Here is a 22792-nt window from a genome sequence, read left to right as displayed (position 1 = left end):
CCCTAGGCCACTAGGAGGCTCTTAGAGACCTTTGCTTTTATAGATATATTTTTTATTCCCTGCATCTAATTCAGGGCTGGACACTCTGTGTCATAGGTCAGGGCAGAGAGATAGAAGTGAGAGCTAAAATAATCAAAGAGGTCAAGTGAAAGTGCGGATTGACTGACATAGAAATTACATTCCTAGTGGGAATAGCTGCTTGAAGGAAATCTCAGAGGTGAGTGATAATGTGACTGGAATAGCCCAGGCCGAATGGGACCACACAGGGAAGACTCTGAAGGTCAAACGAGGATGGGTTAGGGAAGGAAACATCTCCTACAGACTCCCATGAAAACATGTCTGGATAGTTTTGATTTTAAGGAAGAAGCCTCTGAAGTCACTTACATTCCATTCAAATGTTACAGTGGCGACTCCTGTAGCTGCTCCAGTCCCAGCCAGGCCCACGAAGTGGCCACTGCCGATGTTACTGGCAAAGAGTGAGGCGCCCATCTGGAATCCACAAGAACAGACATGAGGATCAGAGGTAGAACCAAGTCACACTTATTGAAAAGAGGTAAACGTTGCACTGTTTCCATCACTACTCCTCAAGGCAGCCGTTAGCAAACTGTAGCACATGGAGTAAATCTAGTGAGTCACCAGTTTTTGTATAGTTGTTAGCTAAGAAGGTTTTATATTTTTATTGTTTAGGAAAGGGTTAAAAAGCTTATGAATAATGAGCTTGTGACATGCAAATTGTGTGAAATTCAAATTTCAGTATCAAGCAGTTTCATTGGAACACAGCTACACTCGTTGGTTTTCTATATTGTCTGTGGCTGCTTCTGTGAAACAATGTCGGGATTGTGTGTTGCAACAAATTGCATGGCCCATAAACTCTAAAATGCTTATAATTTGATCCTTGTTGGAAAAACGGACTGACCCCTGCCTTAGGAGGATGCCGGGCTCACTACCTGGATGCTCTGAGTTGAGACTGTCCAGACCTCCACCTGCCCCTTCAGTCAGCCTCAAGGCACCAGAACTCAGTAGGAGGGATCCCTTCTATCCTTCTAGCCCTAAGGACCCTCTTCTCATCCATGTCCCTTCCCATCATGTTGTCTACTGCTCTGAAGTCACTGATATCAAGAGAGATCTCTTGAGCAGGTATGATCAGCACTTGTTCTAACAGAACAGAATTGGGGTGGGGGTGTGGAGTCCCCTAATCTCCTGTTCCCAACTTTTCAGTCCTCTCTAAAATCACCTTTTCCCTCAGACATTGGGGCAGGCAGGGACAGGAGAGTGAGCTGATGTGTGGCTGTCATATTGGTTAAGACTTGATGGTTTACAAGAATGGTCCTACAAAGGCAGTGCCACATTGGACATTCCAAATAGCAACCCACCTCAAGCTTGCAGTGCTCTGCTTCAACCACCCAGGCCATTTCCCAGTTTCCACTTCCCTTTATACTATTTGGTCAGCATAAATCTGGGAAGGTAGCATATACTGAGCACCCACTGTATACTTCACCTGGTGCTGACACTAGATTCAGAGAGGATGCTCAACTCTGCTGCAGTGGGACTGACCAGTGAGGCCAGACATCAGCACCCAGCAAGGAAGACATCACTTGGACAAGAGTGCGAGACAGGAGCATCAACAGCATGACGGGGAACACTCAAGCCATTATCATAACTGCTGAGAACAAAGGACTAGACCTTCAGTCAAAGGCGGGAGTGCTCTGGGAGGCTTGTCAGAGGAAGCAGGTCATGTGCTGGGTGCTGAAGTAGAACAGACAGGGGGAGCTGGTCCAAACAAAGGAAGAATCAGCTGAGGATTGAGAACAAAGGAATGTGCTGAGTTGCATAGGAGCCAAAGTTTCTTGAATAAGGACCAGAGAGAAAGAATATGAAACAGGGCTGGGTCTTCTTAAATGCCAGGCTAGAGGGTTCTCAGTCATTTACTGGAATGATAAGGCAGAGCCCTGGGGGCAGGGATTAGGAAAAAGTGATACCAGCAAGTAGGCAAACGAAACAGCAGAAGTTGTCCTCATTCCCCATGTTTTCTTTATTTACTCTTAAACGCATGCAGGAAATATAGCTCCAGGAAATGCTGATTACTCACCGTCCACCAGACCATGTCTCGGCCAGCCAGAAAGAAGCCACCAACAGTGCCTCGGTTGGTCCTCACCATCGCCTGCGCAGAAGGAAATCAAGTGAGTGGGTGTCAATTCGCAGCAAATATACCCAAAATACCTCAGATACTGATGGAAATGACCTTTCCCAGCATTCCTAAAGAACCATTTTCCTGCAAACTCTGGTATAGCACTGTTTCCCAGAAACCTGGGAACCCTTTGGAAATCATCTTCCTCAACTTCTGTCTTATCTGTTCTGTTTATTTTCATATGTGAAAGCAAAATGAAGTGTCACAAGAGCTGTGCTTGGAAGAAAATTTGCAGCCTCACACTTATTAGTAAAAACAAAAAAAGAACAAAGAAACTGAAGGAGGCAGGCAACTCTCCGTGAGGAAGTGAGCAAACAACAAAGGAAAATGAAAGACATGAGATAATAAAAATGTCATCTTTCTTTATTATGCCAGGTGCTAGAGATGCCAAAACAGAGTAAGTCTGAGGTTTCCTACTCCTGGCTCTGTTGAAACAATGGGGTTTTTAGAAATAAATTAATTTCATGTTAGCATTATTTCTGTATACACAAGAAAATGATTCTGAGAGGACTATGAAGCCTGTGACAACCATTAATGTTCCTTTAGCTTTGTCACCCCATATCATCTTCTCCCTGAGATGTTTCACCCCCAAGTCTTGCACCCGTCCTAAAAGCCCCCTTGGAAATCTACATACCCATAGCCCGACGATCATCACCACAATGAAATAGATGACAATAACAGAGATATCAGCAGGGTTTCGGAGGAGATCTGATATCTGTGAAGTACCTGAGGGCCCCATTGTGGGGTCAGGGCTTGACGTGCTGGCCATGGCTACAGGTGATGCTTTCCCCAGCCCATGCCTGGCCTTTCCTTTTTATATAAGCTCTGGGTTAATGATCAGCCTCAGGCAGGTGGGGCACCCACTCAGTGTTCCTCCCCCTTTCAAGAAGATGTACCTGCAACACCATTGCATACTATTTTGATTACTATAGTTTTGTAACATAGTTTGAAATTAAGAACATGATGTCTCAAACTTTGTTCTTTCTCAAGATTGTGTTGACCATTCAGGGTTTTCTATTCTTCCATACAAAGTTTAGGATTGTTCTGTTTCTGTGAAAAATGTAATTGTAATTTTGATAGAGCTTGCTTTAAATCTATAAATTTCTTTGGGGAATATGGATATTTTAATAATATTAGTTCTTCTAACCCATGGGCATGAAATATCTGTCCATTTAGTTTTGCCTTCTTTAATAGTTTTCATCATTGTTTTATAGTTTTCAGTGAACAAGTTGTTTTTCTCCTGGCTAAAGTCATTTGCAGGTATTTTAATCCCTTTTATGCAATGGTAAATGGGATTGTTTTCCTAATTGTGCTTTCTGATGTCTCATTACTGGTGCATAGAAATACTACAAATTTTGTATACTGATTTTGCATTCTCCACCTTTATTAGGGGTTGAGTCTAGGGTTTTCTAAATATAAAATCAAGTCATTTATGGTGGATGTGTTATAATATACATGGGAAGAGATGTGAACCTATGCCCCCAAATTAATAGGCAACACTGTAAGCTATTGTTACCTCAATAAAAATATCACAATTGAAAACATAAAATCATGTCATCTGCAAATGATGACTTTACTTCTTCCTTCCAATTTGGAACCCTAGAATGCAAATATATTTCTACCCAATGTTGTTCCATAAGCTCTTTACACTATTTTCACACATTATTATCATTTTTTAAATGTCGTAGTTGTGTTTGTGTAAATTCCAATCCCTATCTTCTAGTTCACGCATCCATCCTTCTGCTTCATCTGACCTGCTGTTGAGTGCTTCTGTGTGTTTTCAGCTCTGTGGCTTCTGTTTGATATTTTCTTATATTTTATCTTGGCTGAAATTTTCACTGTGTAAATTCATTCTTCTCCTGAGGTCAGTGAGAATCTTTATGACCCTTACTTTGAGCTCTTTATCAGGCATATTACTTATATCTGCTTCATTAAGGTCTTTTTCTGAGTTTTTTTCTTGTTATGTTGGAAACATATTATTATTATTATTATTCTGTTTCCTCACCTCTCTGCATTTGTTTCTATGTAGTAAGTGAAAAGGCTACCTCTCCTGTCTTGAAGGAGTGGCCTTGTGTAGAAGATAAACCTTATCCTTTAACTTTGCCCTTGCTCTTGGTTGTCCAACCTTTGTGATGGTCTAAGCAACCTTATTTATTCTTAGTAGGTCCCAGATATTAAAGGTGTGCCAAGACCTGTCACTCTCCCAAAGGAAGTGATATCAGCTAGCACCTAGTTTCAGGTCAATTGAAAGCCAGATTCTTAGGCAGCAGTTTTTAATGTGTGCAAATATACAAGTCCTGTGGAGCCACAATTGTATACCCTGATACCCTCCAGGCCAGGTGATCTGGAAGTGTCCTTTCAGTGACAGTTGCAGGAGTTGGGGCTCCAGGCGAGTGTAAACTCTTTCTGGAAGAGCTATGGCAAGGTCACAGGAGAGTGCAAGGTTGATAGCTCTATGTACCCTGAGAGCATCTCAGAGCTTCTAGTTGTGTTGTAAACCTGAAGCCTGTTCTCCAGATTAAAGCTCCAGCACAAGAAAGAAAATTTTCTTGATTGCTGTTAACCTTTACCTGTTTTCCACATAGTTGATTTTCTTGAGCTTCTTGGTTGATTTTTTCAGTATTTCTGTGGAGGGAGAATGAAAGCTTGAAGAGTCTCAGTCCACCATTTAATGTACTATCTCATTTTTGTAATAAAATTCCTGAGAGTGAGGTACCTCATTAGATGATCAGTGCTCACCCTCCCTGCTCTCTCAGAGAACATGTCCTGGGTAAAACATTCATTCATATCTGCCCTTTTCTTTGTGCTACAAGCAAAATCTGCGTGCATTTCTGACCATGTAAGTTCAGGACAAAGGGCAAAACTGATGAAACAGAAACCTCAATAGGAACCAAGTGAAAAATCTAACAAGTCCCAAGTTAGGAGAAAAGGCATAGAGTGAAATTACCTACACCTTAATGTAACATCCAAGAAGGTCCTGCCAAGCTCTCTCTCATTAAGAAACAAGTTTTAAACTTGTTCTCAGAATAAAGGAAGAAAATATGACTTTGTAGAGACCCCTGTGAACCTGGGGTCCAAAACTCTCATTGATCATGAGGAAATCCACAAGGAGAAGGGGCCTTGGTAAACTCCCACAAAAGGTGACCTGTTTATAACTTTTCTTTACTGAATAAATTAACACAAACCAACCCACCAAGCAAAAGGCTTCCTTCAGATCATTTCTCTTCCTGTGTAAGGAGCTTCTGCTGGACATTACATTCTCTTCTACCTATGACCTTGGGGTCTTGACCTTCTGAGTTCCCACCTCATTCTGTGGGCAGGTGGAGGCACAAGGTACCTTTCCTGCTTCCTGAAGTTTTTCCTCCTCCAGGCCCCAGGATTTTAGACTCTGTAGTTCCTGCAGCCATGCTGGCATGTACTGTCACCTCAGGCCAAGGGGCAGAAGGAAGAGGAGGGATTCTGGACAGGAGGGCATCTTTGAGACCTGTGTGTTCACAGTTCCTGGATGTTGACAGGACAAAGCAAACTTTGTGTCCTCCAAAAGCGTGTGAGTTCTCCCGGTTCCTCTGAGAAATCTATATAATAGTTGTTTTGACATGTTTTTGCAGATGTGTGAGACTTGATTAGTTTTAAGTTGCATCCTATGTCCTTATCTCCTGCTGCAGTCACAACCACCGTCTGTGTCACTAGTCCTGTCACCGGCATATCCTTAAATGATCGTTTAGAGAACGAAGACTTAAGAATTACAAAAAGACCCATTTTCATACTTTTCCTGTAGAGGGAGTAAACAGCGCGCCTGCGACCCTGATTTTTTCAGCACTTCCCCATTTCTGTTTCCATTCGATGCAAACATGTTCTATAAATCAACAAAAACCAAAAACCAGATACATCACTTCCTTTGCTATGTTTGGTGCCCTCTCAGATGTTTCCAGTGAGGTTGATTTTGCAACCCCAGCACTAACGAGAGTTGGGCGAGATCATTCTTTGTGGTGGGAAGTTGTGCGATGCACGCAAAGATGTTCAGCTGCACCCCTGGTCTCTATCCACTAGTTGGCACTAGCAAGCCTTCCCTTGCTCTCCCCTCGCCCACCCCCAATTCCAGTGAGACAACCAAAAAATGTCCCTTATCATTGTCCAAAGTCCTATAGGGGCCAAAATCACCCTTCGTTTAAAATTATTGATACAATCATCTAAACCTACCTACAAACTTAATTTATTTCTCTTCTTTCTCACCACCAGATCCATGTGCTTACAGCCTGGTAGATTCTGCTCCTAATTATATGCTAAACTCACCTCCTCTTGATTTCCGTGCCATGAACACTTTCACACAACCATAATTGCTACTAGCTGGATTTCTCTAATTTATGTCATTTTTTAAAGATTTATTTTATTTATTTATGCATATGAGAACTGGGGTACAGGCCAGAGGCGGGGTGGTAAGAGGATTCAGTGGGGAGCAGAACAGTCAGATCTACTGAAATACACTGAGTAGCGTGGCAGGTGGGGGTGGGGGACAGGAGAGGTCTGCTGCGCCATGTAGTTCAGCTCCCTGGCCGGGGATCGAACTCATGCTGCAGTGGCTGCCAATAGCTTGATAGCGCTGTGTTTTTAACCCCTGTGCCATGAGGGAGGTCTTCAATGACTTTTAAATTTGTATATTTTTTTTATTGAGGTAACGCCAGTTGACAACATGTACCTATTATAGGGCTATAGGTTCATACCTCTTCAATGCCTATTACCAGCCCACGCCCACCCCCAGAGCACCAATAACCTTTACCATTGTCAATTCAGTGACACTGTGATTTATTTTTTTGTTTCAGATCCTCTTCCTTAAATATGATACTTATACAATTGTACACTTTATCCACTGAAGAAAAGATGCATTTGGTTAACAGGCATAAATTTAAAGGCAATAGTTTTGTCTGCTATAACTTGAGCCTCATAAAACACAGATGATGAGAAAAGAAAAACTATCTGTGCACATTTTATTAATCAGACCACTTACTAACCACTCAGAAGTAGATAGCAAAGCCTTTTTTTTTTTTTTTTTTTTTTTTGCAATGTGATCAAAATCAATTTGGGGCTTATCTTCCCCAATTACTGGCAAGCTATTACCTTCTTGCTTTATTCCCTCACCTCCAACTACCCTCCATCCTCTTCATTTCTTCTGCTCTGGAGACACTGCTGTCAAATCATTAATATGCTCCTGATGTTCACACTGACTAGTCTAGACTGTTACTTCGCTGTTTTAGCTGAGTATAGGAAATATTTTCCTATTTTGTTTTATCTGTGGTTAGGATGAATTCTGTAATTTAATGTTACTTTTTCCTTTCTCCTCAAAATCTGCAGATGCATTGAAGCTGCTCCACACAAGCCATCAGACTTGTTAGAGTGAGGAAGAGTTGTCGTCCCAAGTCTGGCCATCAGCTCTATGTCGCACCCCCAGTCCTGAGCCCCCACCACTGCTACCTGCTCCCTGGACAGTTTATGTGTTTGAGCAACCCCATAGGATCTACAGTACCAAGAATGAGCCCTAAGGAAAACTATCAACTTTGGGTAATTATAATGTGTAATGTCAGATCATGAATTGTAACAAATGTTCCACTCTGGCGGAGGATGCTGAGATTGGGGGGAAGCTATGCATGTGTGGGGGCATGAGGTAGATGGGAAATTTCTGTAGTTTCCCCTTGATTATACTGAAAACCTAAAATTGTCCTAAAAAGTCTTAATAAGAAAACATTTAAAATCACATGCTTATATCCTTTGAAGTAGTTTTGTTTTACATTTTTTTTTTTTTTAAAGATTTATTTATTTATTTATTTATTTATACAAGCACTGGGTACAGTCAGAAGCGTGGGAGGGTGAGAGAATTCACCAGAGCCAGAGCGGGGAGCAGAGCAGGCAGAAGGACCGAAGTACACTGCTGAGGGGAGCAGCGGGCGCAGGAGAGGTCTGCGTGCCATGTGGGACCCTCCTCTGGTGGCCAGGGAGCAGCCAGGGATCGAACCGGCGCTGCAGAGGCTGCGGGCAGCTTCGCAACCCAGCGCTCAACCGCTGCGCCACCGGGGAGGCCCTTGTTTTACATTTTAGAACTTTTGAGTGATCATGACATTAAGTCATGAAGTAAATACCCCTCAAAAATTAAGACATTACAATGTCAAATGAAATAAAAATTTATTTATTTTATAAATAAAAGGGCTGCAAATGCCTAGGCTTTGAAGACATTACCATGATGCTCTACGTTGTATGAACATTGAAAACTACCTAAGAACCAGATCGGGAAAAAATATTCGTTATAGCCATAAAAAAATATTTATTGCACAAATGGTTCCTTCAGTCCCAAGTCACACCATTCTTGAGCCTGGAGAGCAGCTCACCTGTGTATGGTCCGACTGCTGTCACTTTGCTGGGTCCAGTGCAGCCCTCTCCCCAAGAGCACCATGTGCTGAACAAGCAGAGCGTGTAAACGTCACACACATATACAACAAGAATCACTTCATGTTTATCATGGCTTCAATGCCTTTGTCCTAAAAGAGTTGACCTCCATAGCAGAAGCTACTGAAGAATAATCTATACATCATCAAATTTACAGTAAGTAGGAAAAAGCAGTTAAAAGTAATAAAACGAATATATGCATATATTAACCATAACATAATCAAGATATATATATATATATATATATATATAACAGGAATAGAGGTTCTACAAATAGTAAAGTAGTGGAAGCTCTAAATTTAGAAATGAATATTTTGGCCCAGTTTAAGGAGGAAACATTTAAATGTACCAGGGAAGTTAACTACCGCAATATAGTTTTTAATGCTAATAAGGAAAATAACCGGTAGGCTTCAAAAACAAAACTTCAAAGAAATAAAAAATTAGTAAATATTTGAGTGCCTAGTACCAGTCATTCTGTCATATACAATTCTATGCCAGAACTCAGACAATACATGATAGCTAATAATTCTGAGGTTTACGAAGAAGAGGCTTCAATGGAAACCAGAAGTGTGGACGACATCACTTGAGAAAAAAGAATACTTAGAAAATGTTACCAGTCACAGGAAATAGCTAAACTTGTAGATGTGGATTAAATCAGTAAAAATCTATCATTCTACACTATCCACTTTGTGAGGATTAATAAAAGCAACAGTGACAAAGCCTGGAAATGATACTGTCAAACCAGAACTTTATTTCACAATTAATGAACATTTGAAACAGGGAAAATAAATATGAGCATGCATAATGAAAGTGGTGCTCAGGGGATCAGGGCAAAGAAATTCAAAGCAAGAAAATGAAAAACAGATTAAGAATGCAGTTTGCAGCTCAATTTGTTTTCCCCCATCATGGAAGTGAAAGGGAATGCAGCTTGCAGACGGGATTTTCCAATAAACTCTGGTTTTTAATAACCACAGCACAGAGCCCTGTAATTAGTTGTGATTTACTGACATGTGGAATATTGAACACAATATAATTAAAACTGAAACCTCAGAAGAAAAGTAGGAGAAAAACAGAAGTCATAAAAATAAGATTATTGCTACAAAGAACTTGTAGCGATTTGCAGAGATTAGCCTTGATCTAGAGAAAATTTTGGTGGGTCTGTGGCTGAGTCAGCTTTCACTTCCTTAGGTTCGATGCCCCTTCCTCCGGGCACCTGGGTCCTAGAAAGCTGCATGTAGTTCAGCCCTTCCCAGACACGAGACATGCAGAGTGGAGAGCTGAATGAAGGTCAAGTCCCCTTTTGAGGCTCAGAAACAGACTTGTTGGGGATCACTCCTCCCACCACAATGCTCTATGAAAATTCTACCAAAATGCTTCCCAGAGGAGGAGAGGCTCATTTCACTACCTTTCTGGAAAGCATCCACAGGCCATGTCATACTGCCTCAGAGTCCATAGTCTTTTCTTCCCAAAAATAAGATGTGGCCCTTTTAGGACCACTAAGTTAATAAAACCTGAAATAAACTGCACCAAGATCTACAAGTTTGTTTTCAAAAGAATAAATTTAAATCGCGATTAAAAAAATGAAAAAAAACAAAAACAAAAACTCCCCTCATCTCTCCACTCGAGTCTTCACTGGAGGTTGGGAATCATGAGCAAGTCAGTAGGAAACCATGTATCCTGCCCTGGAGTGTGACTTAGTCCTCCCAGCAGTGTATCCTGCCCTGGGAGGACTTATACTACTTAGAAACACAATGGAAGACGTCGACAACTGTCAAACATGTGCCTATCCAAGCCCCTTGCTTGGGAAAGAAAGGAAGGAAAGGGCGTCCTGCTGGGGCCTGACAGCCCATACTCTTGACCCACTTAGTAACAGGCCTCACCGAACGACTTCACGGTGACCTGAGCCCCAGGATCGCACGCTGTAAAACTCGCGGGTAGCTGCATACTGAAGGCCTCAGATCATTGCTCGCTCACAGGCCCAAGGAAGTGCTCACAGGCCCAAGGAAGTCAGTTCCAAGCAATTTTGGGATGTCCATACGGCTTAGAAAAGAAAGAAAACATTAGACTGATCAGACCTGCAGTGTCTGGCGCACCGGGAATCAGCTTGTTCTGGGTTGGGGTAAAGGCACAGTATAAATGGCTGGTATTGTTACAGCTGAACAAGCCTGACCCTAAGCTGTGGCGAGGCCCTGTATGACTATTTTCTAAGTATCTGTGCTAAGTGAGGCTTCACATTGCTCTGACTCGCGCACTGACCCACAATCAAGTGAGTTCAGAGAATGCTGTTCCCTGCACCTCAAGCACCCCACTTGGTTAGGACACTGACATTCTGCCCGGGGGCAGCACCTGCTCTAATCGTCTCAGTGTCCCAACTTATCTTTCTCTTTCTCTTGCAGCACTTCACAGTACGTGCCAGGGTGGCCCCGGCACAGGAGGGTCAGAGGCGACTGCTGGGCCCTCACTCAGTTCCTGGGTGCTTTAGTCATCAGCTCCCTCAGAGCAAGGTGGCTACCTCTACCTCTCTGTGCACCCTATGGCTCCCTGTACAGGGGTCACTCAAGCACTTGGAGAACAGAGAAAGAAGGGGGGAGAGGGGAGGGTGAGACAACAGCAAGGGGCAACCAGAGGTGATAAGAACGGATGGCAACAGGCCCCATTGATCTGGCTTTGCTGTCTGGACCCTGAGGACCTAGCACCACCGCTCCTCCAGCTCTCACAGCTGTGTCCCTAAACAGGGCCATAGCCGTCAGGACCTCTGTCCTTGGGCTGCCGCAGCAGAATCTGAAGCAAAATCACCTTAGGGGCTGTTTGGAGCCCAGAGAAGCACTGTGTTAGGTTCATGACTAGTCAGAAGAAGGAGAAATACAAGAGGAGCAAGGAATAATCTGAGCTGGCCTAAAGCCCAGCTGAGCCCAGGGCTACAAACAGGCCTGGATGAGCAGGAGCCACGGTGAGTGGCTGGGCAGCAGTGGCCTGTCACCTGGAAGGCCCCTTACCTTGGGCTGGTAGCCCTGCTCAGCCATCATCTTTGCCTCCCGCTGCAGCAGGGCATCGGCGAGCTGTTCTGCCTGCCTCGTCTCCAATTCCTCCTGCTCCTCCTGCTGGTCTGCTTCCCACTCCTGCAGCTGGCGCTCTGCCACCTAGGCATCGAGAGCAAAGTCACCTCAAGACAAAGTCCACGGGACAGAGACCTGCCTCTGATCAGAAGGGAAGATCTAGATCTACCCCAGCTGGAGAATCAGTGGTCCAGTGAGCTAAATAAATGCAGATGCAGGCCAGAAAAAGAGATGGGCCGTGAATGACAGCCTTGCTCCCATGTGAGAGGAGGCTGGGCATGGGGCCTGAACTACACAGTCAGGAGGGTACAGGCTTCTGCTGGATATAAAATGGGACCCACTGAGCTCTCAAATGTGGGCTTCTTGGACAATGACTGGCCCAGGCTCTCTGAATCGTGTGCTGTGACCATGCGGAACCACAGCAGTGTCTGCAGCCTCCGCCTCTTGTCCCCCACCCCTCACACTGAGACCCTCCTGCTCCAGGCCCAGACCCACCTGGGCCTCCAGTTCCTGCTTCCGGGCTGATTTCAGTTCTTCACTCTCCTCTTTCTCACGGCGAGCTGAATCTCTTGCCTCCTCAAGATTTCGAATAAGTTCTTCCCTGTGTCTTAAGGATTCTTCTTGTGCCTGTCGATTTTGTTCAATCTTTTCTTGTATTTGTTGTTGTCTTCCTATCAGGACCTATCCTCAGCAGAAAGGAAAAGGGAAGGGTCAGTCTAATTCTTACAGATGCGTGTTCTACAAGGCACGGACTGGCCGCAGCTACAGGTACACTGAGACCGGGCCTTGGCCTTGAGCTTAAATATGTCAAACATAGACCCAGAGTAGGGGGTTATCCAAACAATTTCAGCCATGATTCCCAGCCACGAACATGCACAAAATTTATGCAAATAAGGCAGTTACGTTCTTTAGTCTGTTTCTTCTTATGTATAAGAAAGAAATGCTAAATATAGAAGGGCCTCATGTACCAGGATGGTCACTGCAGTGTTTCTTAAAACAGCTGAAAATAGAAAAAACTAAACAGGATATATGAGTGGTGATATATGATGCAGTCATCAAAATATTTACAAAATATTAGTATGTTTAAAATCAAACAGCATAATATAGTGACAAATATGTGGAGAAAATGTGATTCACAGTTACAGGAAAGCAGAGGGAAATACAGAAATGGCAGTGATGCAGATGAAAGGGGTCTGGGCAACAGTTTTATGATTCTACACACCTGAATTCTTTTCCAGTAAACTTACATTTCTTTTATTATGATATTAAAAGCCCATTAAACAAACCAGAGAGGACTTTGACTCCAGAATGCAGGGCAGGGGCTCTATGTCAGGAACTCCCAGAACCTGCCTAGGCCACTCCACCCCTCACCGGTGGGATTACCTCGCTCATCAGCTTGTCTCGTGCACTCCTCTCTCGGGCCCACTCGGCCTCTCTCTTTTCCCACATTTCCTTGGCCTCCTCCCTAAGGAAACAAAAACTGACACCTTACCATGGATGACAGAAGTGATGAACCCACAGGGCTCAGTAGCAAACATTTTCTGTGGGGCTACCTTGAAATAAACTTAATTTTTAACAGGTCACAATTAGGACAACATTCCCAGAAAATATTATTCCAGTAAGTATGGTAGGGTATCTTTTTTCCTAGTACATATTCTTACAACAAGTACTGTGTCAACTCACACGCAGGCTACTTCCACACCGAGATGTAGCCATTAGGACCCTGGGGCGCAGAAGGGCACGGCTGATGACAGCCTGTCACCACTTCCTGGTCACTCTAGGTGGCCTGGGACAAGAGAGTGACCTGCTTGAGTACCTGTCCCTACTACCTACCACTTGGCTGATGTCAAGCCTGAACAAGGTGAGGACGGTGAAGCACGTGGCACAGCGCTGGGCACACAGTAAGTGCTCAATCAATGCTAACTGCCATTCAATTATTCCAACCGTCTAGATTAAATCTTAGGATCCAAAACCATCTAGAGACCTAAGAAGCATCGACGTCTCCTTAATTTATATCAATTTCCCTTTATGTTTCTAAGAGTTTAGAGGAAAAGATCCTTAATGTAAGTCCTAATATTTCCACATTGATAACCTAAGAGAAACACCCCATGGGCAGGTCTGTAAGCAAAGATGTGCTCCTCAGGGCAATGGTCTGATTAACAAGGACAAGTGTTTCACTCACAACAGGTGACCGGGTACCACGCAGAGGCCAGAAGTGGGTGGCCCACACAGCTGCCCCTCACCTCAACAGCATCTGCAGCTCTGCTTCCCGCTCCCTCTCCAGCTGCAGCTGCTCCTCGATGACCTGCTTCATCCACGCCACGTCTGCCAGCGCCTGCTCCCGCCTGGCCAAGTGCACGCGCTGGTTCTCATCCTCCTTCTCTAGAAGTGCCTGCAGGATGCGCTTGTCCGCCTCCTGGGGGGAGGAAGAAGCACAGTGGGTGCATGGGGAGCCCTTCTGCGCCACAGCCTCCAGCTCCCTCCAGCTCCCTCCCTTCCGCACTGGGCACTGAACCCTGACATTCGTGATGCTTCCAAATGCTCTCCATACAGAGACAGAAAGATGGTGGGTTGTTTCCAGAACAGAAAGGGCTGGGTTAGACATCAAAGAGACCCAAGGGCTTTTCTGCCATCACTTGCAAGTCCCTAATCTTGGACTTATCTGGCAGCACAGTTTTTCAGAACACAAGTTGGATAATCCCACCTCTCACAACACAGGCCACAGAAGCACACACACACAGAGATGTACACACAGAATGCTGGCGTGCAGCTGCTATGTAAAAGGGAAATCAGGAAAGTAGTGAGTGTCCACGGGAATGGGTCAAGTATTCTGTGCACCTACATGGAGAAGCTGCAGAGCAGTCAGGGGCTTGGGAGGCCTTGCAAGGCCTCCCAGATATGCCCAGGAGAGACCCTGCATGTGGGAGAAGCAGTAGCCTGCCCTGAGGAGTGCCCTGATGGCAGCCACAGGGTGGAAGGAACCTAAGGTCAGCTTCCCCTTTCTCCTTGTCTCAATTAGAGGGTATATCAAAATACTTGGCAGGAATACTGAGCAGCAAACAACAAAAAAAAAACAAGCTCAATCCAAGTATACTATCTTAAAGTCTATTAAGATTTACCATTAAATAAGCCACTTCAAGTACATTGTGAAAGAAAACACTTTCCTGTGCACGTAAGTAAGGGCATCTAGAAGGACACACACCAAAACAGTCAGCTGGGCAGGGTCAGAGAGGGCAGGGCTGGGCACAGGACTCTCATTTTGTATTTCCATTCTCACAGGCAAGTTTTCATTACTGAACAATGGAAAACATTTTCTCAAAAAAGCATCAAAGGAATGCCAGTCCGTCTCTTGAGACTTACCAGCTCCTCCTGGATCTGCTGGGTACGTCTATTGAGTTGCACATTATACTGGTGTCTCAAAAAGCGTCTACAAATGAGCAAAATACAGATCGTTTCAATGTCTCATAAAAAAATCAAACAGACGTTAGATAGCTATTTAAGGTGTTCCTCCCTGGCCGAAGGGATACATGCTGGGTCTCATCCTCTTTTTTCAGGAGCATCTGAGGATGCACCTGTTTGTCTCCTGGAGTCTGAGAAGTGAGAGGTCCGGCCCCTGGGATGGGCGGGCGAGGGAGGTCTTGCTCACACGTACCCCAGCTCTGCCTTCTGCCGTAAGGCTGCCATCTGCTTCCTCTCTTCCTCCAGCCTCTCCAGCTCCCATTGCTGCTTCAACAGATTCTCCTGCTCCTTCTTCAGTTTGGTGGCCTGTGATCACGACAACAGTAACCCAGTTAAGATCAAGAAACTTAGAGCTTCTTGTATTCCTCATTCAACAGACACTGCAATACAGTGGCCTGGCGCCCTGTAGTCGTGATCCCCTCCCACCTCAGGGACACCTGAGCTACTGGCCCAGCCTACTCATTCTTTTGGCCCCCCTCAGCAGAGCCATTTCCTGCTAGGCCCCTTCCTGCCTGCAGGTAAGGATGGGGCAATGTTCCCTGTTCACTAGAACCCTGAGCTTGCCCACGCTTTACTATAACTTAGCATCTGTCTCCCCAACATGACACTGCTCCCACTGTGTGGCCCAGGACTGCAGGGGAAAGAAGGGATCCCCTCACCTAAATGGGAAGATCCAACCCCATCAATACCACACAGTATTCTCAAAACAGCCTCCTGGAGCAAAGACCCTTACAATTCGTGTCCTGAAACCCAAACCCACTAGCTAGGGGAAGCTATGTACCAAAACATTCAAACCTTTCAAGTCTGCTTAGTGCACAGGAAAGTCCAGGTTCTAAGCAGTCTCTAACTCAGAAGGTCTTACAAGACATCTAAGAAAACAGGAATTATCTCCATATCCTGAATGTTCTAGAACCCAGAGTACAGAAAAGTCACAGAAGGGCATCCACGACAGAAGGGAAAACCCAACATGGTTGCATCTCTCAGAACACCTCTCGCTGCTAGGGTCTGTTTTTCAGAACAGCTTTTTAAATGTCCACGTTCTAGAAACAAGCAGCACCAAGAGGAGCCACAGTCCAGGGGCTTCCCTCACCTCCATCTCCTTCAACTTCAGCTCCTCCATCTGCTGCAGCAGCGCTGCAGCCTGGAGTTTATCCTCCATTTGCCTCCTCTCCTCCTCTGCCTTTATCCGTTCCAGGGCTTCCCTTCGGGCTCTTTCATATTCATTTTCAAATCGTTTGTTCTCTTTCTCCTTTGTGGCTTCTTGCTACAAGGAGCAAATGAACCCAAGAGGTCAGAATTTATAACATGAAACCAGCAAAGACCCAGCTCCCCACTGCTGTCGGCAGGCCACAGGGCCCAGTTCCTCATTCCCGTGTCTGTGCCAGAGGGGCCCCAGCACTCCTCTGCTACGTGGCCCTGAGCTCTGGAAGGGCTGTTTCCCTAAGATACAAAGATGGGGGAGTCCTCACAAAGCATGTGGCACTGAGGAGAGGTGTGAGAAGGGACTCCTTTTCCTATAAGTCAACAAAATATTTTCCAAAATGAACCTGGAGGCAAAGTGATGGGTCCAAGGAAGCGTGGGCTTTTATCTCCAGAGGAGCTGCTGCAAGCCAAGGTTGACAGTTTATGATGCAAATTACACCAAAAAGACTGCCGGCAGCAAAATGCCCCAAACCTCCCACCTCTCATCAACCAGCTCTGGTCACAGGAATGATCACCAGGATTCTAGCATGTGTAAGAGCAATATTCAGTTTTAACATGTGTTGAGTAAATTGAGAGTCTGTTCCTGGATTGGAGTCATTAACACTGAAAACAAGAAATGTGGAGAAAGTCTTCTGCCGTGACAGAAGACTCTTCCCGGAGTCTCACACCATACCTGCTTTTTCTCTTCTTTTTGCGTTTCCCAAGAGTTTACCACATGCTTCCTGTGAAGGTCCAATTCAATCTAGGATGAAAAAGGGGAGAGTATTAATTTCCTCATTAGTTCACCTGACAGATATGCAGAGCAGGGCACAGCGCCACACACTGAAACGTGACCGTGACCTCCCGTGAGGACTCAGAGTGTCTTGTAAGGGAGTGGATGGTGACCCTGACACATACAGTCTGAAGGTACGTTGATGAGAAAATCAAAGACCACGCAGTTCAAGACCAATTTCAAGAGCTAGAACTGAGCAACAGAAGCTCTTCTCCCTTAGGAACATGGACCAGGTCTAATCTCCATGCACATGTGGACAGTCCATGCTGTAGCTGTTCTAGAAACAGTGGCTAAACAACCCAATGAATGGATGGCCTGGTGCTCTTTTAGAAGCTAGTGTTTCCTCTATTAGACCCTAGCACAAGACACAAGTTTAAAAACAAGTCCAAAACATGATTTCATCTATTTAGGCACATCAGTGGAAGGATCCTTAGGTTTTCACCTCTCGAAGTTTGGGGTTATTCTTCTTCCAGTGCTCATACAACAGCTGTTCAGCAATCTGTCAAGAAAACAGAAGGAGTGTGATGTCACTTTTCAAATGCATTCACACTTCCGGTAACTTACAACAAATCAGCTGCCCCACTGGCACGGCCCCTCAGCCCCCCTGTGCCCCTGGCACCCACAGCTCTGGAAGCCAAACACCCACACAGAACAGGAAATGAATCTCACAATGGCGACAACAGGAGGCCAAAATCTGAAGCTACATATGGGTCCTAGATAGTACAGATCTGATTCCAAAGACTCAGCAAGCTTAAAAGCAGATTTGGTTCACCATTCCACCACAGAAGATAAAATCTGCCAGTCCCAGACTTTTGTGGGACCACAGAACTGGAATAAAGAAAAAGGACTCAGATGGTATAATTTAAGGGGCAGCCTATGAGGAGGTGACTTGTGCAAGTCACGGGTGAAGAACTCAAAGTAGGCACTCTGCCCTGTCAATCTACAGTATGCTGTAGATTTAGCAGCCCTCTCATCAGACCAGAGCACGAAGGGGTGACCCCACATGCACCTCATTGACAGGCAGGGTACGCTCCTGTTCTATAGCTTCTTAAAGCTCAATGAAAAGTTACCAGTTTCCTTTGCTCTTCTCGAGCTGATTTCAGATTCCCATGGCGCTCTCGGATTCTTCTCTCCTGCAAGTTCATGCTCAGCCTCAGGTCCTCCAATTCTTTGGCCAGCAGGTCCTGCTCCTCCATCAGGAGCTGCCTCAGTCTCTCCCGTCTGGCCTCCAGACACCTCCTCTTCTCTTCCTTCAACTTCTCTCGCTGATAGGCATGCATGCTGGGGAGAAGGAGCCCACATAAATCAGTCACACTACAGCCTTGTGCAGAATGCTCCGCTCTGCTGTGTAGGTGAAAAAGACTGACATGGACATCACCTTGTGACTCGGAAAGGTGTCCTCCAGCCAAAGTGAAGAGAGCAGGTCACAGAATGGTATGCATAATGGAATGTTGTTTTTGCAATGAGAAAATGTATAATGTACTTAAGTATGCATGTGGTACTGGTAATAGCTAATATTATTGGGCAGTTACCATACACCAGTTATTTTATTAATCATCACATAAATCCTACAAAGTTCTGTTGCAACCTCACCTTACTAATGAGGAAATTGAGCTTCATTCCTAAAGCAAGTGACACAGCCAGGATTTTCCACTGTCTGATTCCAGAGTCTGTGCGTTTCTTTCATGCATTTCTATGAAAGTGGTTTTGTATGTGTGTATATTTTGTATGTGCAGAGGTATGGGAGGCTATGCATCACACTATTATTTGTGGTTCTCTCTGGGGATTATGAGGAGACTTCCAGAGTCTACATACACTTTTATCTTTTTTTTTTCAGTGCAAAAGTATGTCTTCATTAATCTTTTTTGCTTTTTTCAGCATCTAGTTGGAAAAACACCAAGCAGGTAATCCATACCTTTCAGCAAATTCCTCAAGAAAACATACCCTCAATCAAGTCACACAGTACGTGTCCCCCATCATCAAGTTCACCCCAGTTACCTCCGTTGGTAGGAGGTCTTGGAGCTCCATTCTGCCTGTTTGGAGGTCCGGATGTCAGACATCCGGAAGTAGCGGCTGTTCTGATCCCACTGCTGCCGAAGTCGGGCCTCCTGCTCTCGCTGTCGCTGTCGCGCTACCTGCTGATCCAGGAGCCTTCGGGTGCACCAGTAGGAGGGCAGCGTGGGGAGTGCCATCTGAGGAGAACAGCAATGGTCGAAAATAAACCAGCTGCAAAGCCCAGGAACCCTCATAAGCTTGGCCTCATTCCTATGGTGAGTGGTCTCACGCCTTGGGTGCTCATTGGAATCTCTAGATAGAGCCTGGACCCCCCATGCACACAACTTCATTTAAAATGTCTTTCTTTTGGCCTCCAAGATCAGCACTTTTTCTAAGTGACTTGCCGTCAGGATTGTAAATCATAGATTTTCAGTAAGTCTGCACTGCAGCTGACCTGGGCCAGATAGTACAAGAGCACTGCAGAACAAGGCATCCTAGGGACTTTATGTTCTGCGTAAAGCAGCAGGAATAGTAATTTAAAGAACATTTGTGGGGCCTCCCCTGGTGGCACAGAGGTTAAGCGCTGGGTTGCGAAGCTGCCTGCAGCCTCTGCAGTGCTGGTTCAATCCCCGGCCGCTGGGGAGGGTCCCACATGGCGCGCAGACCCCTCCTGCTGCCCGCTGCTCCCCTCAGCAGTGTGTTTTGTCAGTCTGCCTGTTCTGTTCCCCGCTCTGGCTCTGGTGAATTCTCTCACCGTCCCGCGCTTCTGACTGTACCCAGTGCTTGTATAAATAAATAAATAAATCGTAAAAAATAATAATGGAAAAAAAAAAGAACATTTGTATGTACTAAGCTCTTGACATATGACATTTTCCATTGGGCAATCACCCCATTCATTATATGGCAGTTGAGGAAACTTAACTTGGAAGTTAACATGTGTCCTGCCCAAATCCACAAAGCCAGAAAATAAAAGAAATAAAAGAGCTGGGATCCTAATTCATGAGGTGAGGCTCCAGGCTCCGCAGACTGCAAGAGGGTGCCTGCTGGGACCACCACACGCTGACTGCGGCAGCCTGCAGGAGGGAGCCCGGCCCAGGGTCCCAACCGAAGTGTTCTGGACTAGCATGGAGGGCCGACCCCTCATTTTACAGATGGAGAAACCGGGGCCCAGAAAGAGGAATCGACATGCCTGGGTCACAGAGGAACCTGGGGACACAAATGAAGACCTGAAGGCAGAGAGCCTGAAGGCTGCTTCCGCACACCTTTACCCCTGGCCCACGAGCTGAGCCCCTGTGCGGGGGTCGACACAGCGCCAGCGTGGGCTGATGTGCTGTGCTGAAGGGCTGTGCTGACAGGCAAACTGTCCAGCTCCACAGCAAGCATCTCAAACTCTGAATCCTCCAGTACCGGGGGGGAAACGTTCACCCAGCGGCTGCTGCTCACGATCTCTGTCCAGAGACGGTGGCGGGGTCCCCCGCGCGGCCCCCCGTGTCCGGTAAAGCCAGCCATGGGTAAAGTTTTGCACCAGATGCAAAGAAACTTTAAGACTCCGGTCCCGGATCGGTCCCCAACAAGCTGAGCTGCTCCCCGAGCAAGCAGCACCCCTCCACCAGCCCCAGCACCCACATAAGGCAAAAGGGGTCACAGAGGAAAAGGCTCGGGCCCAGGCGAGGTGGCGGCAGGGCGCGGGCTCCCCCAGCCCAAGGGCGCTGGGGTCCGGGGTTCCCGCCATCGCGGGGCCGGCGGCCGCCCGGCTCTGCGACCCCCGCCAGCCCAACCTCGCGACTCACGTTTCTCAGCGTCCGGAGTTTCCAAAGAGTCTCCCGGCCCCGTCTCCGCACGCCCCGAGCGAGCGCGGCCAGCCGCCCAGCCACCCTCCCGGGCCCGCGCTACGGCAGCGCCGGCCGTTTCCACGCTCGTTGTCCGGGCAACGGAGCCGGCGACGGGACGCCGCGAGGGTCAAGCCGCCTCGCTCGCGGTGCTGCGCCGCCCAGGAAGCAAGGAGCGTCTCGGCTTTCTCTGGCGCCCCTTGTGGTGGGAGTGAGACCGCGCGCCAACGGTGCTGGTCCTGAAGGCGGGAAGATGAACTGCAGAAACCTGTTGGCTACACAGGATTCAGGTTAGTGGTTACAGGGGTGTGGGGGAACTAGATTGGGGGGGGGTGATGGGGGAGGAAAATACACGCCAGGGGTTTTCAAACCCGACTGCATGCACGTGAGAATCATCTGCTCTGCGAGAGCTTTTAAAAATCCAGGTGCTCAAAAAAAAAAAAAAAAAAAAATCCAGATGCTCAGACAGAACTCCAGACTCGCTGAAGGTAGCAACAGAGGTCTGAGCTCCGCAGGAGCCTTCACTGTGCAGCCAACTCGGAGACCCTGGTGTAGGTAGGTGCAAATTATTGCTAAGTTTCTACTGTAGTCTGAGATTGGTGGTGGGTTCAAAGTGTTCATTTTATTATGTTTTATTTTATTTATATTTTATTTTTTTAAAGATTTATTTATTTTTATACAAGAACCGGGGTATAGGCCAGATGCGCGGGAGGGTGTGAGGAATCACCGGAGACAGAGTTGGGAACAGAACAGGCAGACTGAAGAAACACACTGCTGAGGGGAGCAGCGGGCGAGACAGGAGGGGTCTTCTCGCCATGTGGGACCCTCGCTGGCCGGCTGGGATCGAACCGGCGCTGCAGAGGTTGCGGACAGCTCCACAGTGCGGCGCTCAGCCACCTGCGCCACCAGGGAGGCCCTATTATGTTTCATAACTCACGTGTGTTACATCTATTATTGTATGTATAAATTATTCTGTTAAAAAGATATTAAAAACAGGCCTCCCTGGCGGCATAAGGGGTTAAGTCTCAGCAAGAGTTTGATCCCCAGCCAGGGAGCTGACCCACATGGCGCAGCAGACCTCTCCTGTCTCACCCGCTGCTCCCCTCAGCAGTGTATTTCAGTAGATCTGCCTGTTCTGCTCCCCACTCTGTCTCTGGTGAGTTCTCTCACCTCCACCCTGCACCCCAGCTCTTGTGTGCCCAAATAAATAAATCTTTTTTTAAAAAAGAAAGATAGTAAAAACGTTCACTTTCATTTATTCCCTTTTCTTTTGTTTTCCCATCATTTCCTTCATTTCTTCACCCCTTCCTTCCTTTGTTGTTTCTCTGCTTTTCCTGGATGCAGTATAGTATCCTGTTGAACTTCCTGGCTGTTCCAACCGCCTCCATGCTAGTTGTGTGCTCTGGGGCAGGTCACTCCATCTCTCTGTGGTTCAGCAAACTCCTCTGAGTGAGAATTTAAAGTCATTCAAAAGGCGGGCCCTTACACCCAGGTGGCTCCAGTGCCTCCGCAACCTAAACAACAAACCAAAAACTAAACAAGGTCTATGCACTAGAATCTGAGAAAACTAAACTTAAGAAGTCACAAACAGCCAACGAGTCTTTCCCAATTAAGGCAACTGCTTAAGATTTAGCCAATGCAATAAGCTCCTTGCTTTGCTTCCCTTGTTCTCTTTAAATACTTCTCTAGCTCCTATAGGCTGAGTGTTCCTAACCACCTTTGGTTTAGCACTGCCCAGTTCAAATTGATGTTTGTTCAGATAAACTTTAAAAAAAGTTTCCTTGTGTCTCAGTTTACCTTTTAACCAAGAGTATCAACAGTGCTGCTTTCTTTCCTTGTGAGAAGAAATGAAGGT

General features: G+C 46.1%; 2 protein-coding genes across 2 annotated transcripts in view; both read right to left on the bottom strand.

The window, feature by feature from the left end:
• Nucleotides 1–2855, bottom strand: part of LOC311184321 (solute carrier family 5 member 4) — a gene marked incomplete at its 3' end in the record, with an annotated part of 36660 nt that extends 33805 nt beyond the window's left edge. The window contains exons 1-3 of the mRNA XM_084254212.1: nt 2823–2855; nt 2090–2161; nt 385–489 (exon numbers count right to left, since the gene is read on the bottom strand). Coding sequence (XP_084110338.1) covers nt 385–489; nt 2090–2161; nt 2823–2840 — 195 coding nt within the window. The 5' untranslated portion in view covers nt 2841–2855. The remainder of the gene's footprint in view (nt 1–384; nt 490–2089; nt 2162–2822) is intronic.
• A 7775-nt stretch (nt 2856–10630) lies between these two features.
• TCHP (trichoplein keratin filament binding) lies at nt 10631–20978 on the bottom strand (the record flags this gene model as incomplete). Its single annotated transcript, XM_084253474.1, has 13 exons — nt 20899–20978; nt 19112–19305; nt 18184–18394; nt 17556–17612; nt 17015–17083; nt 16229–16402; nt 15332–15444; nt 15040–15106; nt 13923–14095; nt 13063–13144; nt 12175–12360; nt 11620–11763; nt 10631–10663 (listed from the first exon to the last, which is right to left on the bottom strand). The coding sequence occupies exons 2-13, from the start codon at nt 19303–19305 to the stop codon at nt 10631–10633; spliced, it is 1503 nt and encodes a 500-aa protein (XP_084109600.1). The 5' UTR covers nt 20899–20978.
• Between the last annotated feature and the right edge of the window lie 1814 nt (nt 20979–22792).

This window comes from Talpa europaea (assembly GCF_964194135.1).
Source record: "Talpa europaea genome assembly, chromosome: 14".
Taxonomy (NCBI): Eukaryota; Metazoa; Chordata; class Mammalia; order Eulipotyphla; family Talpidae; genus Talpa; species Talpa europaea.
Note: the sequence above shows the minus strand (reverse complement) of the source record. Positions and strands in the feature narration are given on the sequence as shown.